Below are 15,772 nucleotides of genomic sequence, written 5' to 3'. Positions count from 1 at the left end.
GCCTTTTACAAAAACCTACGCAAATGATGAATAAAATGCTTCGTGACTGGTTCCATTAAAATCACGCAGCTTGTAATGCAAAAGAAGTGGAACTTTTATATCTCTGAGTTGGATTTTAGCCCAAATTCCACTGATTAAGTTTTTAGATTTGGCTAGGTTCCGTTGACAAGTAAACACTAACTTACTTCCAGCCTACAGCAGGGTTTGTGCAGCAGCTGTGCAGACAGTGGCATCTGTAAAGCTCTTGGAAGCTGAATGCAAGTTCTTGGAGGGGATTATGTGATACTGCACTTGCTAGGACTTGCAACTGAATTCAGGGACCTGAGATGTCACCTCCCGTTCTGTGTGACTAATAGCTGACTTTAAATATTCTGAAGGAATTTAAACATTGGGATTTTTTTTCCTAAACTATAAGCAAACCAAGATGATGATGATGATAAACATGTTTTGAGAACAAAAACGAAAGGTGGTGGTGAGTGTGGGAAATTGACTGGGTGATGCAGAAGGGACAGAAGCAGTATTTTTACAGTTGTGGTGCATTAGATGCTGGTGTAGTACCTTTTAACTCGTTGACTGGTGATTCAGGGAGTGTTGAAGCATGCATGCCACACTGCATGCAGGCAGGGTGGCTGCAGTCAGTAGAGATAAATCTCAGTATTGGCTTTATGTGATGCTAAATTGAGGATAGAAAATAAAAGTGGTGGGAGGGGACAGAAGGGAGACTCAAAGTTAATCATAACGTGTGCATTTTGTCTTGATCAGGTACAAGCAGCACAGCATGATTATTGTTCCCATGGACACACCAGGGCTGAAGCTGATAAGACCCCTCTCAGTGTTTGGCTACCTGGGTAGGTGGTAACATTTATCACCTATACGTGTATTAATTTGTTAGTACTCTCAGAAGCTGCAGTAATACTAATAAATATTGTACATGAAATAAATGAGTGAAATGCATGTAATAGAAGAAGAGTTAGGAATTGAAGACCCATATTGTTGTCCTCCTCCATTTTACCCTGCTGTTGTGTCTTCTCTTTCCCTGTAGATGAGATCCATGGAGGACATTTTGAGATACACTTTAATGATGTGCGAGTACCTGTCTCCAATATAATACTGGGTGAGTTTCAGTATTAATTCCTTTTTAGTAAGTACAGTAATGAGCCAAGTTTTATGAAATGGTGGTTTATTTTATGAACCTGCTATGGTCAGTTGACTGCTATGGTCAGTTGAGCCAGGGTCTCAAACACGTGAGGGGGAGCCCACTCTTCCTTTAGCAGTCTACCTGCTGCTTGAATGTAACTTGTTCAGAGCAGAAAGGTAAAGGAAGGAAGCAGGGCAGCTGTAGCTGTCACGTGCAAATCACTTCCCTGAAGTAGAGCAAACCAGAAACTGTCAGTGGCATTCTTTGTCCAAACTGACTTCTCACAGACTTTACAGACTTCTAAAAAGAGTGTTCTGCTGTAGTCCACGGCTGTCCAAGCCTGAGTGCCTACAGACTTAGCAGAATGGAAAAAAAAGGAAGGAATGAGCAGGCCAGCACGTGACCTTCTGCAGGGAGAGCTTTGCTCTGCTTCTCTCACTTACTATAAATCCTGATTTCTTCTGTCTCCTCTCTGCTGTTTTTATTTCACTGAAAGCTTTCCGGAGTAGCCTTAGGACCTGGAAACCTCCGAGTCTTCCCCCCAGGTTCTCATACCTCATACCAGATCCCATGGATGTATTTTTCAGTTAAGATTAACATTTAAATTAAAACAGGTAAATCAAATCCTCTCAGAAACCATCTTAGGAGTGTGCTTGGTGCTATAAGTGCTACTAACTGTCTGTCAGTACAGATTTAGTTGGAGTAAAAAACCAACAGTTCTGTAAAGTGTAAAATAAATTTTTAAGAAGATTGCTTCTAGCTCTGGTGCTCTGAAGCCACTTCTGCTCAGAACCGTGGATCATGTCAAGGGGCAATTGAGTCTGCATGTGCCTGTTTTTCTTTCCAACCAGGTGAGGGCAGGGGCTTTGAGATCGCTCAAGGTCGGCTTGGGCCAGGCCGCATTCATCACTGCATGAGGTCCCTCGGTGCGGCTGAAACAGCTTTAGAGATCTTGTGCAAGCGCGCAGCACAGAGAGAGACTTTTGGGAAGAAACTGTATCACCATGTAAGTATGTTCCCTCTGTCTCAATTCACGTGCTCCCAACATCACCCTTTGTTTTGCCCACACAGAACGTTGTGACTCTGGTGTGCCCTAACCTTGAATTCATAATGCTATAGGTGGCAAAGGAAAAAAATCCCAGTGCGAGAATCCCATTTTTAATTATAACCTGCAGGATATTTTCCCCCCTTGCAATGAATTGGATATTCTTTGCTGGATTTGAATAAGGGTTTTGTCATCATGGGGTTTTTTTCTGCTTTCACTGATCAGTTTGGACAGGTATTTTTTCAGGCATACAGGTTATGTTTCTGTAGTTAAAATGTGAATTCACCATTTTCGTGCATTGATTTTGTCACCTAGACATCTATGTTCGTGCTTACCAGAGACACTCAAGGGTCTACATTTGACTAAAAGTTTTACTTCTCTGATGAATTATTTGTACTTACTTATGGAACTACAGACCAAGCCAAGGCCATGTGGGGATTTTTGGTCTTATTTTGCTCTTGAATTGAAATACTGTTTTTTGAGGGAGAGCTTGCAAGAATAATAAAAAAATGACAGTCTGCTTTTTATAGAACTGTCAGCATTTAGTAGTTGGCCCATCCCATTTCAAGAGTTCCTCAATCTTATCCAAAAGCTAGGATGACTTTATTGGAAAAAACAAGTAAAGGCAACGGAAAGAGGAAACTGAATTAGTGTCTGGCACAGGTTATAGAAAATTGTTTGTACAGATCCAGAGGGAACAATCTTACATATCCATTTTCCAGTCATGTCATTGCCAAACTTCCATTCACAACCGTAACCTAGAATTAATGAGTTGGATGAGGTGCACTCTTGTTTCTCAGAAGCTCATAAATGTAAAACCAGTGTTTGACGGAGCCACAGGCAAGACCTGGAGGCCAGCTGCATAGGCCACGTACATTCTCCACAGCTCTAGGATAGCTAGAAAGAGGGGATGCTGCCTTGGCTAACAGGCTGACTCGCCACCGCCCATGTGGAGTTAGTCACAGCCCTGGGAGCTGTTGGCAGAAGTGTCTGAACGCCTCCACGCAGGTTCCAACCACCTTTGCTGGCATGGGCTAAGCTCAGCCCCCAGACTTTGCACTGAAGCAAGTGCTGAGCGTTAGCTCGTGCCTCCTGCAGCTGCCACAGCTACCGCATCCACAGTCCGGCAGGAGCGTGAGCCTGAGGCTGGCTCAGGCTCCAAGCAGCTTTCGCACGGACAGGCAGCACACGTACTTTTTTTTCTGCTGGGGTTTGTTGGCTGCAGATGCGGATTAGCTAAGCGGAGCAGGGAAGGGCTGCCAAGACTGTAATTTTGGATCAAGTGAGCTGCTGATTTGTCATCCACGTGAACAGACAGATGCAGCAGGTACCACCCTGCAGCTGTTCACCAGTAGTTCAAGCAAAACACAACCAATTTCTCTCCTCTTTCACAACTACCCCTCACCCCCCAATTTTTGTATACTGGGGCATGTTACACAGAGCGGGTTGTGAGTCATGGTACTGGGTAAAGGAAAGCAGGGTGTAAAAAGCAGGCGCTGAAGGGCTCCAGGAAAATGGCTAGCAGTGCGTCTGTCCAGGAAATGAAAGTGTGCCAGAATGGGGAGGTCTACCCCTTTTCACTTTTTCCTGCCAGGAAGAGAACTGCTCTAGCTTAAGTATTTGTCAGTCAAGTGTTCTCTTTCTTTTTTCCTCATTAATCAGAGCACATGGCAACAAACTATCTGTGATTTGCACAAGAGCATCTCTAAGTGGCTGAACCTGCACATGTGGAGGAAGAGGGCCGTCTTCACCCAGGGATGCTGGGAGGCAGGGACTGACTTTATCTGTTGGCTTTGGTTTCCGCAGGAAGTTGTTGCCCACTGGATCGCTGAATGCCGCCTTAGCATAGAACAGGCTCGACTGCTTACTCTAAAAACAGCCAGGAAGATCGACACGTTGGGCAACAGAAGAGCAAGAAAAGAGGTAAAATTTCTTTTTGGCAGCCGTAGGCTAAGACTTGGGGGATACAGTACCTCTGCATTCAGCTGGTCGAGCTACAAGCTAAAACATTTTTAAACATGATTCTTCTAATTGTAGAGTATAACTTCATGTTGAAAAGAGGCAGCCTTAAGCTGTGCTTTTGATTGTCACAGGATTAGAAAGTGTTCTGTTTAAAACTTTGAGATCAATGTGATAAGGTATTTAAAAATTGAAGTAGTTCAAGAATTGCTTACTTGTCTCAACACAATGAGATAGCTCTGGGTGACTGGGAACATTTTCACCTTACCCAGGGAACAGAGACAGCAGAGCTCTCCTCAAATCCAAAGGGGAAGGAATGTACTGTGAGATACCAATCTTCAGAAGCGCTGTTAAAGAGATATATATTTTCACTTGCTTGTGAAACTGTCACCGGTAATGTGAGTTCTCACCGCAGGTAGCCATGACCAAAGTGGTTGTCCCTCGAGCTGTGCTCAAAGTCATTGACTGTGCAATCCAAGTGTGTGGTGGAGCTGGAGTTTCCCAGGACTTTCCTTTGGCTTCTATGTGAGTAAAGAAAACTTACCTGTAGAGTCCAAGTATTGCTTTTAAGGAAAGTTGGTAACAGTAGTACATCTCTTTCACCTCAGATAGCCCAAAATAATGGTCCGTATACCTTTCAGCTATAAAGGTTAAGACAACTGCTTTCATAATTCAACTCCAGTGCAATTGCACTGCTTTACTCTTACACCTGCCCTGCCAAAAAACCACCACCGCCCCACAAACTGAAAACTGGCACTAGACCTAGTTCTTATCAGCAGCACAGAGAATCTGTTTCTAAAGCTTAGTATTCTCCCTTAGGGCCTTGGGGAGAGGCAAGCCTTTGGAATTTCCAGCCCACACATCTCAATCCTGCCGGGAAGGTTTTGCTGTAATATCTCCTGTGTGATAACAATAGTATCTGTGAGAAGAGCTAAGAGGGTGGCTGTGGCAAAAACAGTACTAAGAACTTCTGCGGTCAGAGTGGCTTGCTGCTGTGGCACGATTAGAAATCTACCCCTAATTTGGCTCTTCTGACACAGGTTTGCTTCTATACGGACCTTGCGCGTGGCGGACGGGCCGGATGAAGTTCATCTCTCAACAGTTGCAAAGTTGGAACTACTTGATCAGTCCAAGCAGCTAACTGCAAAAATCTAATGTCAACATAAAGCCATCTGAAATGGTTGGAAGACTTAGAATTTTGTTCCGTGCAATAATGTTTAAGGTAAGATAGGATGAATATAAAAACTTGATTCTAGCTTGAAGCAATACCTATTTGCTCACTTTAAGTACAGTAATTAATTACAAGTAATCAGGAGTATAGTAATTTTAAATTTTTTTTAAATTTTCACACTTTTTAAATTTACACACTTTTAAAAATTTGCAGAATGCCAATGTTAATACCAGAATTTGTCTGGGTTCTTTATAACATGAAATAAAGACTGTTTTCAAAGAGGCCTGAAGTGCTTTATTTGCTCTGAGCCAAAGCCGCCTTTGTCCTTTTATTGTAGGCAAAGCAGTTTTGATTTGGCAGTTTCACCCCATTTTGTTTATTGCAAGCTAGGATAAACTTTTATTTTTTTATTAAATGAGACTTAAGCACTTCGGTTAATGCCTTTCTTTTCCCTTTCCAAAGCTCACCTGCAGTCCCACACCTTCCTGCCCAGCTCCTGCTCTGAGCTGCCACCCCTTGCACTAATGCTATGCTCAGTCCTTCCCCCACCTCTCCTCAAGGGAGGCAGGCTGGGGTCAGGGTGTAGCTGTTTGCCTGCTCCTCCTCACTTTTTACTCCTCTACTTTCTTTCTCCAAATAAATCTTCTCACATTCTTCCTTAGAGGTGCCCCTTTTGTGCATCCTCACACAAAGTTGTCTCCTGGCCCCAGCTGCTCCCATTCTTTCTTAAATACATCTAAGCACAGGCAGCACCTTCCCCTCTGAGGGACTGAGTTTTGGCTGGAACCAGCCGGGACCAGCCCAGGGCAGTTCACGGCCACCTCTGCTACCAAAACAGGCTCTGCCATTTATGCCCAATACACCTTTGTGATGTTCTCAAAGGTCAAGAGTTTCTCAGCTCTGCTCCTGTAATGACACTCTTTGACATTAATTACAAGAACTTCTCCGTACAGTAACAGCACCAGGCAGCTCCCAGCATACTGTGCCTGCAGTAGGTCTACTTCCTATAAAGTTAAGACAATCACTTTTCAGCTTATAGGGGGTTGATCAACAATTATCTTAAGAATACAAGCTTTTACTTCTTGCATGAACAAACAAACCACCCTAGCATAGTGCTGGAGCTTGGAGAGAACACGCTGCCTTTGGCTCCATCTTCAGGATGAGCCTGCAGCCAAGTGTTCATCGGAAGGGTGTCCCAGCTAGAGCTGCTGAAGTCAGTCAGGGTGGTTAGTTTCAGAGTACCTAGAACCACATGCTTCCCACAAATATGTTTCTCTCATCTCCGTTCATTATACCTAAAACCAAGATTATAATCTCTTTTTAGAAAGCAGTAATTCTTGTTTGTATTTCCATCCATCTTAAGTTTCCTCTTGCTTCCTGCCTGGAATGCTTCTTAAGAAGTCAAGAACAGCAGCAAGTCAGTGGCTGAAGTGCATTTCAAGTACAAAACAACCTGTGCTGTACCACTACCTGTGGTTTAGGAGTCAACAGCCTGGAGCAAAACATCTGCACGCTGTGTTTTGCCAAGCAAGAATGCCCAGGAATCCTGTTTAATCCCACTGAAAATTAAGGTCTCTGGCTCACCCTCATTTCCCACACCTTCAAAGGACATCTACATAAGAACACCACCTTTATCTCATTAACAAGGCTCTTAATTCCCTTTATTTTAAAATTTTATGTACATATGAATGATCTGTATAATGTACACTCAATATAGAAAGTTTTTATATACTGGATAATGTATAGAACATTTCACAATTACACTAATTTCTTACATAACATGTCAACTTTAAGGTTTTTTGCTGAAGCTTTGTCAATTTGGTCAAGCCAGTTATACATATGAATGTCTAAATCTGTTTGATCTCGGGGAAGAAGATAATGTTAATGATTAAGGACATCAGTGAACTGGTGCAGGGCCAAACCCTTTACGTGTCATGTTCAATGGGAGTGATCACATCAGACCAGGAAAAGGGATGCCCTTTCGGGGGGGGGGTCAGTGAGGTCAAAGTGATTTTAGCCCAATTCCTCTAGACTGTAGCTCAACTCCAGTCATGCTAATTAATAAAATATAAAAACTAGGAAAGTTTGATTCACAGTCTTGTAAACAAATACAAAGGAACAAAATGTGCTTACGTACGACAAGAAAAAAAATCTTGTGTACCCATTTCAGTTGATCCACAGAGTGCTTTCTTGTATTACAGTGTGATAGATAGTATCACCAACTTTTTCCTAAAAAAACCCAACAAAAACAAAACAGTCATAGAAAAAGGAATAACACTGTCATAAACACTTGGAAAGGCAGTAAGTTCACTTCAATGTGTCGGAGGAAAGTGCTGTTCCTCATCACTGGCCTGTCTGCCTTTGTCTCTTTCACAAGGATTTCCAGTCCTTAGCTGACATCTCCCACTTCGTTGTCTACTGGGGGTGGTACACTGGGCATTACAGATGACGTCGTCCCTGCAGTAAGGTAACCAGCAACTCCAGGGCCTTTCGGGAAGAAAACAGAACACTGGTGATTAGTTCTGAAGCTAAGGAACGACTGCACAGCTTTATTCCCTCTGGTAACACCCAAATCATCCAGAGTCAGCCAGACACATTAAACCAAGAACATTTAACAGTTTTCATTTAGATTCTTTGGAATCCAGGAACACTAGGAATTAAGGCATCTTAGTGGACTGAGTAGCTTGTGGAAGCCATTCTCTGACTTGCTTTATTCCTATTTATTACCAAGTAAGTTACAAAAGCACCCCGACCACCACAGTTACCCATCTGACCTTCCTCCATGGAAGCGGCAGTAAAGAGGGGTGGCCCTCCTTTGCTCGGGAAAGAACCTGCTGCCAAGGTGAAGTGATTGAGGCGTGCATTCCACTGCTGGGCTCCACATCTATGCTTTCAGTGTTGCAAACGTTTTCCCAGCTGTATATTTAAAGGAAGCTCAACAGGCTGCCCCATGAATGAGCCGAACTGCCTTATGCTTGTCTAGGCAGCTCTTTGTGCCTTCAGTTAGAAAAAGTAACAGCATTCCCAGGGTGCACAAACTACTGGAGATACAGAACTCCTTCCCATTAATAAGTCTCCATGACTGTTACTACAGGGGCAATCAGGTCCGCACTGCAGACAAAGCCCCTCTCCCTCAAAGCTTATAGTCCTATAGAAGCTTTCCACAAATAGACTAAACTCCTATTGCGGCGTGAGGTGTTTCAACAGCAACTCTTACCAGATCAATGGCTGTAGAAAACTGCCAACTTGCAGCATGTTCCTGCATCAATGCAGTGATCAGCTTGGTATGAGACCACCAGCCTACAGTGCCGATCTTTAACATGGTAAGTTCCGCTGGGTCCTTTACCCTCCCCCCTTATGTCATCCGCGCTGAGTTCTCCCAAGTTTACTGCTCCTTCATGCCCCACCCTCCCCTTCTCACACCACAGCCTGGAGCCAGAACATCAGAGCATGGTCTGTCTCCTTACAACGAGTCCTATACTACTACTGCAAGCAGGAGAGCAAAGCAAGCAGTGACTTTTGGTAAAAAAAAAACAAAAACAAAAGCCAAGCTCTCTGGCTTCAGAAGGTGACTTCTCTTTGCCAGCCCATCAGTGGCACTTGTGAAGAGCCAGACCCGCTGCTACATGTCCTAGCACCAAAATTCCACTAGTTCTCTCATTGCTCAAACTTTTCCATTCAGAAGTTTAGTTCACCTGTAGCACCAGCAAGTCTCAGCCACTGCAGTTGTTAGTTTTCTGCTCCTGTGTGCTTGAAGGCAAGTTTATCGGCGTTTTGCAGTTTGGGACCGCAAATTACAGTTCTACGACATGCACCTGTTACTTGGAATGCAGCAAGTGCAGCATGCATTTTGCAAGATGGTATCTACCTGCTTTAGAGAGCTACACAGAAGTTAGCAAGCTGCCTGGCAGAGCAGATCTAAAGCCCGCTTCTCAGGTGAAGGGGACTGCTGCCAGTTAGAAGGGAAGGAGAAGAGACACCTGAGGGAAGAGAAATAGGCAAGGGAAGTTTCAAGGGAAGTGCAAGTAGCAAAGCAATTTGAAGCAAGACATAAGGCAGAATACAAGATAAAGCAGGTTAAAAATAAAGCTTGTTGTTTAGTTTTCATCTATACTTTGCATTTGTACAGCACCTTCACTCTACATCTGCAAGCACTTAAACATTATGCTATTTAAATGCAGCACAGGCCTTTGGGCAGTTGGATAGCTGTATTGCCCCCCGTCTCAAGCCTGACAACATCTCTTATAGTTTCAGTTCTTAGCCAGCATTTACTTCATACTTCTAGTTTTACAGTACTTATGAAATACCAAGGAAATTCAGTACCAACTGAATCAAGCGTTCTTTTGTCTAAGCGACAGTAGATGGTGCAATAAACAGAAAATTTGCTCAGAGCTAAAGCACTGTGTCTTTCCTGTGTGGAAAAACACATCAAGTGTTGCAATATACCTACTCTCAAAGTATTAAACAAATGCTGAATTCCTGACTTGAAAGGTTCTTGCTTCATTTTCTAAAAATACACGCGAGTATCTTGCAAGAATAACTTTCCTGTCTATGCAGTCTTCTGATTTATACCTCATCAGTAGAGTTACACTCAAAAGCTTTACGATTCCTATATTGGGTTAGATGAGGCACATTCCATGTGGCACACAGAAGTGTTCATGTTTACTTGTCACAACTTACCTGGGAGGCTAAACTTTTAAAGACCAAATGATTGTTCAGCCGATGGCTATTGAGGAGTCAGGTGGTTTCATAATGTGTTGCTTTAGACAAAGTTTGCTGCAATATCGTTACGTAAAGTATTTTCAGATATAGCAAGTAATCTGTGATAGCAAAGCTCTGGACTGTGATACCGCAGAACGCAATCATTAAACATGTATGTATCAAGTGCTGCATGTGAGAGAAGGAAGCACCAGAGTTTGATTTGCTGTGACCTAACTGTCCCAGGGTTACGTCCCCGCTGTGCCATTACCAGCGAGGAAGTTCACATCAATTGCACACACAGCAAGAATGCTCTTCTACACGGCTAGCGGCACTGAGGCGGTGACCCTGGAGTGCCACTTTACTCTTGGTGGCACCAGCAGGGGACTCAACCAGAGTGCATCACAGGTGCTTTGAAGTATACACCACAAGCTCCAAGTACAGGCACGAGGCCGTTCCCACCGGAGAAAGGCCCTATGAGCACACAGACCGACTGGAACATGGCCTCACGATCTGAACGAGCTATTAACATTCAAACTTTTCCAATACTACATTTACACACCTAACGCGCTAAAGCAACACAATTCACATGGCACAATTAATACAGTCTAAGTGACTTTGAACAAAGTTTACTCCTCCCCCTAACCCTGGAAAACAGTTTGTTCTCGACCTAAAGCAGACTGATCCTGAGAAAGCATGGAAAGCTACTGTCATTCATTACTCCAATTGCACCTCTGCTTTATCACTACAGGGTACTTGCAAGACTTGCCTGTGTCCAGATTCCATTGCTCTGCTATTTTAGAAGTAGGTACAGCAATGTCTATCCAGCAAAATACAGCCTCAACCACAAAATAGTTAGGCTTTTTCTAAGTGTTTTAAAAACTCACTGGATTTTTACAGTTTTGAATGTTCAGGCCATGTGATGGCACTAGATCCTGAGGGTAACAGTATCTCCAGAGTCAAGTGACAAGCAACATTCCAGTACGATTCAGGACAAATAGGAAAGATTTGCTAACCTGTGAGGTATCCTGCTGTTTGCGTCTCAGAAATGAACAAGTCATGTTTCTGATCCTTAAAGGCACTCCACACAGAAGAACGAGACAGAACTTCATTTACCTACAGTATTTGAAGACATTAACAGAGTGAGCAAGTGACATTTGTAGCGTTCTAGGGGAATAGACTCATTTTCTAGAACCAAACCACTCTGAAGAGATTACCGGACAGCACGGCAGTAGTTCAGGCTGCAATGTGGAATCACACATTTCCAAGGTGACTACAGCAACCTGCTTTCCCATTTGAATTGTGCAGCTGAATGCATAATGCAGAAGAGCTCGTAAAGAAGTCATTTAGTGGTTTGACTACCTCCCTCATTGCCCAGTTAGGTGACAAGGAAAAGCACCCTGCAAGCAGCCACTTGCCACGCATCTAGAGCCAAGGTAGAAGATGAAAGCGAGATAGGGCCAACTTGGAGGAGAGACCTAATCCCAGTTTCCCTCCCCTTAAAGTTTTCAACAGAGGGGCAAGCAAAAGGCACCAAGAATTAACAGTTACTGGGACAAGTCACCAACTTGAATTTACATCCTTAGCACTGCTGCAATTGTCTACAACGGTATTTATCCGGGGGGGGGGGGGGGGTGGTGGGACGGATGGTGGGACGGACGACACACGGACGGGACAGGGACGACGGGGGGGGACATGGACACCAAAACACAATTTACATTTCTAACCCAAGTTGTGAAGAGCTGTCAGTAGAAGCCTACTACCTTACAGAACATTTCTGGATTTAGGATTTGTCTTTCTCATTGCTTGCATTTCTTTCCCATGCATTGAACCAATGACTTCTCCACAAGAGATGGAGATGTTCCAAACCCATAGTGATTTTGTAGTTACATCGTGTTAACATTTTAGGTGGAATGATGTACATGACAGCCATAATACCAAACAAAGGCTGTTCAGAGTTTGAACTTCCATGTGTCCAAAACCCAGTCAAGGACTTGTCAGTACTTACCTGTTCTCCATACTGCAGGCTGCGAGACATGGATTTCAGAGTTTTAACAATCTGAGCTTTAGTGGCAGATGGGCTTTCCAGGTTCTCAAGACCAATACCTTCAAGCAGCTTTAGAAGGTAAGGGACCAAATCTGCTTTCAAAGCCTGCAAATATACCCAGATGAGTTGCTTTAACATGGACTAGAAAGCTCTGTTCAGATGTTTTATATCACTAGCACTAGTGTGAACCAGAAGTGCCAGCAGCTATTACGTTTATGCCAGTCAGTTTTTCCTGAGCTGCATGAAATACAATACAAGAGAAAGCAAAGACACTGTCCAGCAGTTCTGCCCTGTCTAGATGTAAACTCCATCGCATTAGCTAGCATTCCGATGTTATGCTTTCTCAGCAGAGACAAGCCAACACCATCCTACACATTGAGCTTCACTGCTCGGGTAACATCCTTGAGCAGGTCTACATTTTTGGTAAAGAACCGACTTCTGACTTCTCCAACATGAAAAATACATTAGTTAGATGGCTCCTAGGAAGCCTCACGGACACATACCGAACAGTACCTCTGTTCTTAAGAACAGTTTAGATACAGAAATATAAAAATATCAAACTTACAGCTTGAGAATGTACTACTTACTTGGGCTACCAAGTCATTTTGTTCCTTCTGAAACATTCGATTAAGTGCTTCACATGCTACACCAACTATATCCGATCTCTTCTTCATTCCATTCATGAGAGGGCTAATGGTCTCTAGTGATGCCATTGCTCGAACACAAAGCTGCAGAGACAGAAACAGGTGGGTTTTTTTGTTGGGTGTTTTTTTTTTTGTTTTTTTTTTTGTTTTTTTTTTTTTTTTACACTCAGCTTGACAGTTCTGACCAATACGGTCAGCCAAGACCATAAATATCTCAGGGTCTTTAATCTATCAATTCCCCATTAATTAGCCTCAAGTCCCCATTCACCTGGTACACAGTGTTTATAGTTACAGTAACACCCTTCTAGGAACAATACTAAACACCACAAGTAACTCCAGTTATGTTTTTTTCTCCCCTTGAGCACTTAAATGATTTAGTACCTCATTGTCAGACAGTATGTGAATGACACGAATGGCACTTCTAGGAATGGCATTGTTCTTGTGATTCATAGCTTGGATTATCTTGTGAAGATGACCAAGCGGAGGAACTTGATCAGCTAGCTGAGGCTGGGCACTGAACAGGCACACAGTTGCTGTGGTAATGGTTTCTAAAGTTTCCCCCTGGAGAAAACAAACAAACAAAAAAAGCAGCAGAAAGTATAACTCTGTAAAGGCTTATGTATCACCATAATAGTAACATTTCTCACATGCTCTGTATTGTAGACTTTTTCCCTAATGCTTGTATCATGTCACTATGCTTTGAAGTTGTTAGAACAAGAAGTTTAGAAGAACATGATCAGCTCCAGTAGTGACAGGCATGCGCTAGTTTCAAGAACACAGATCACGGAAGTTTCTAGGCACTATTTCTGGTACCTGGAGAAGCCAGTGTCTGGCTGCAGCCTCTGCATGCACAGCAGCATATGTGCTATTTTGCTTGGTGGAAGCATGATAGAACGGATGTTTAGGCTGACAACCCGAATCATTAAAGGGTTCTGCAGCCTGTGCAGCAGCACTCACTGCACTTGCTGTATTCTGCATGCCTACACAAACTGCTATCACTTCTTTATTACAAAGAAGTCTGCTTTATACAATATACAGGTTAGTTCTTTCCCTGCAAGTCTAACCCAGAGTCTAAACACTGTTTAACAAATTCAGGTTTTAGTAATATCATTAAGTTACAGTTTGACAATGTTCAAGAGTAACACATTAGTCTTTCTGCTTTATACTAATGGTTATGTGGCAGCCTTGTATAGGTCACAATTTACACTAGAGCTGGAAGTTAGTGTTGCAGAAGGACACTAGAAGTGTCAAATTCTGCACTACCTAAAAAATTTCAGCTCAAGTGGCATTTTCTTAGGTTGGTCAGTCATAGATTAATTGAAGACACTTCATTTGTTAGACCTCATCTCTACCACAAAATAAGCTTCTAAAACTTACTGAAGCTAGTTCTGTGGCTTCAGGGACTTAAAAAGCACTGACTCATGTTCAGAAGTTGCCTAAACCTATCTACACACTTTAGAGAGTCAGAAAATAGACAAAAAAAATAATCATTCGTGTTGGGAAGAAAGTGCGAGAATTCAAGTTAATCGGATACTGAAGACCAGAAGCTTAAGACTACTAAACAAATTCAAAGAGCAGAATCACAAAAATCATCTTACATGGGGGTTATTTTTCTCCAGTAGTTCAGTAAACTTTTCCAACAGTGCAATGAGAAATTCTCTTGGTTTCCGTAAAACCCAGGCCGGCTGGGCAATAAAAATCCTTAGGAAGACTCCCCCCACTGAAAGTTCACCTTCTGCCTCACCATACACCACAGCAAAGTCTTCAGGCAGCTGTTGAATTATAAAGTAGGAGTTACTGGCAAGGGTATTTGCAAGAGCTGCAATTCATGACTAATTCATAACACCATGACTAAGCAGCAAGGGTCACTGAACTAACTGTATTCTCCAAAACTGAACTATGCAAGACTAATAAACACTATCGTGAAGAGGTGTGAGGTAAGAAATCAGTGTATAAAGAATGGTGCAGGCACTACTACTACAGTGGACTCTTCTTTCAAAGAAAGGTAGTAACTCAGTCTAAACTACACCAGTGGTAAACTCTAGTTCAAAAGAAGCACCAGCAACAAGACTGATAGAACAGTCCTTTCCTTTCTTGCACACTTCAGGGGAAGGTTTTTCACCATCAACCTAAAGAAGTTTCCAGTTCCGACCTGCACCAAAATAGCCATCCTGCACATGAACACATGAAGTGGTTTTAAGGCTGAACTAGACTACTATTGGAAGTCACGTCTGCCCTCTCCCAGATATTGAGAAATACTACAGAAATACTGAAACATCTCACTGACTGGCCAGATGTGATGGAATGGCTCAGGACAATAATTTGAGACTCAGTAGCTTACTAAAATACCTGAACATCTACCAAGATCAAGTTTACTACAGCTACATAGTAAGTGACAGTCACTAGCAAAATTATATTCTCCTTTGTTGCTGACTGTTGACAATTTTTAGAATTACCTATGAGAAAATTCAGAGTATTACTGGCAAAACCGCTGGCAATACAGTGTGTGATTTCAAGGTATAACTAGTAACAAAAGCATCCATTCAATACAGTTATGTGAGCACACCAGTGAGTTCCTGTTGGTATTTTAAAAGGAAAGCCTGTCAGAGTTACATGGATGCATATATTATTAGCTGGTTTACAGTCTCCCTGGACGCACTCAAAGCAAAACAGTATGCTTTTACCTTCCAGTTAGTGTCAGGGTTGTCCCTCTGAAGTTTAAAGTGCCTTTAAAAAGAAAGTAAGTTTTAGCAAGCAGTAAAAGAAGCAGTTGTTCCTTACTTGACATCTCAGTCTCCCTCCACCTTTGTGAAGTACTTCCAGTTTCTAAACCCCATTTTCTCCTCATTGTAATCCCCTCCCAAATCTCATAGCAGTGAGCAAATAGCTGGATTGTGCACAAACCGCACCTGCGTCACTGAGTTACAGGTATGATATACAAACAGTGAACAGGTTCCTTTTCACCGAAGTCTGGCTTGCAAGGCTTCTACTTTTTAAAGGCAAAGCTCTGTCTGACAGTTCTTCTATAGCAACTCTGGTTTATTGCCACTAAAAGTGTCTCAGATAAGGA

General features: G+C 42.8%; 2 protein-coding genes across 3 annotated transcripts in view; one reads left to right on the top strand and one right to left on the bottom strand.

Annotated features, from left to right (window-relative positions):
• Positions 1-5,741, top strand: part of ACAD11 (acyl-CoA dehydrogenase family member 11) — a 35,570-nt gene extending 29,829 nt beyond the window's left edge. Inside the window, exons 15-20 of the mRNA XM_056336263.1 lie at positions 763-848; positions 1,043-1,114; positions 1,990-2,144; positions 3,990-4,106; positions 4,558-4,667; positions 5,183-5,741. Coding sequence (XP_056192238.1) covers positions 763-848; positions 1,043-1,114; positions 1,990-2,144; positions 3,990-4,106; positions 4,558-4,667; positions 5,183-5,297 — 655 coding nt within the window. The 3' untranslated portion in view covers positions 5,298-5,741. The remainder of the gene's footprint in view (positions 1-762; positions 849-1,042; positions 1,115-1,989; positions 2,145-3,989; positions 4,107-4,557; positions 4,668-5,182) is intronic.
• Positions 5,742-6,952: 1,211 nt separating this feature from the next.
• Positions 6,953-15,772, bottom strand: part of DNAJC13 (DnaJ heat shock protein family (Hsp40) member C13) — a 55,399-nt gene continuing 46,579 nt past the window's right edge. For both annotated transcript variants that reach the window (XM_056336257.1, XM_056336258.1), the window contains 7 exons: positions 15,387-15,429; positions 14,301-14,474; positions 13,084-13,263; positions 12,646-12,786; positions 12,020-12,163; positions 11,028-11,127; positions 6,953-7,800 (listed from right to left, as the gene is read on the bottom strand). In XM_056336257.1, the coding sequence (XP_056192232.1) occupies positions 7,703-7,800; positions 11,028-11,127; positions 12,020-12,163; positions 12,646-12,786; positions 13,084-13,263; positions 14,301-14,474; positions 15,387-15,429 (880 nt within the window). In that variant the 3' untranslated portion in view covers positions 6,953-7,702. The remainder of the gene's footprint in view (positions 7,801-11,027; positions 11,128-12,019; positions 12,164-12,645; positions 12,787-13,083; positions 13,264-14,300; positions 14,475-15,386; positions 15,430-15,772) is intronic.

Source organism: Falco biarmicus, chromosome 4 (genome assembly GCF_023638135.1).
Source record: "Falco biarmicus isolate bFalBia1 chromosome 4, bFalBia1.pri, whole genome shotgun sequence".
NCBI lineage: Eukaryota > Metazoa > Chordata > Aves > Falconiformes > Falconidae > Falco > Falco biarmicus.
The sequence above is the reverse complement of the archived record's forward strand: the minus strand, read 5'-3'. Positions and strand labels throughout refer to the sequence as shown.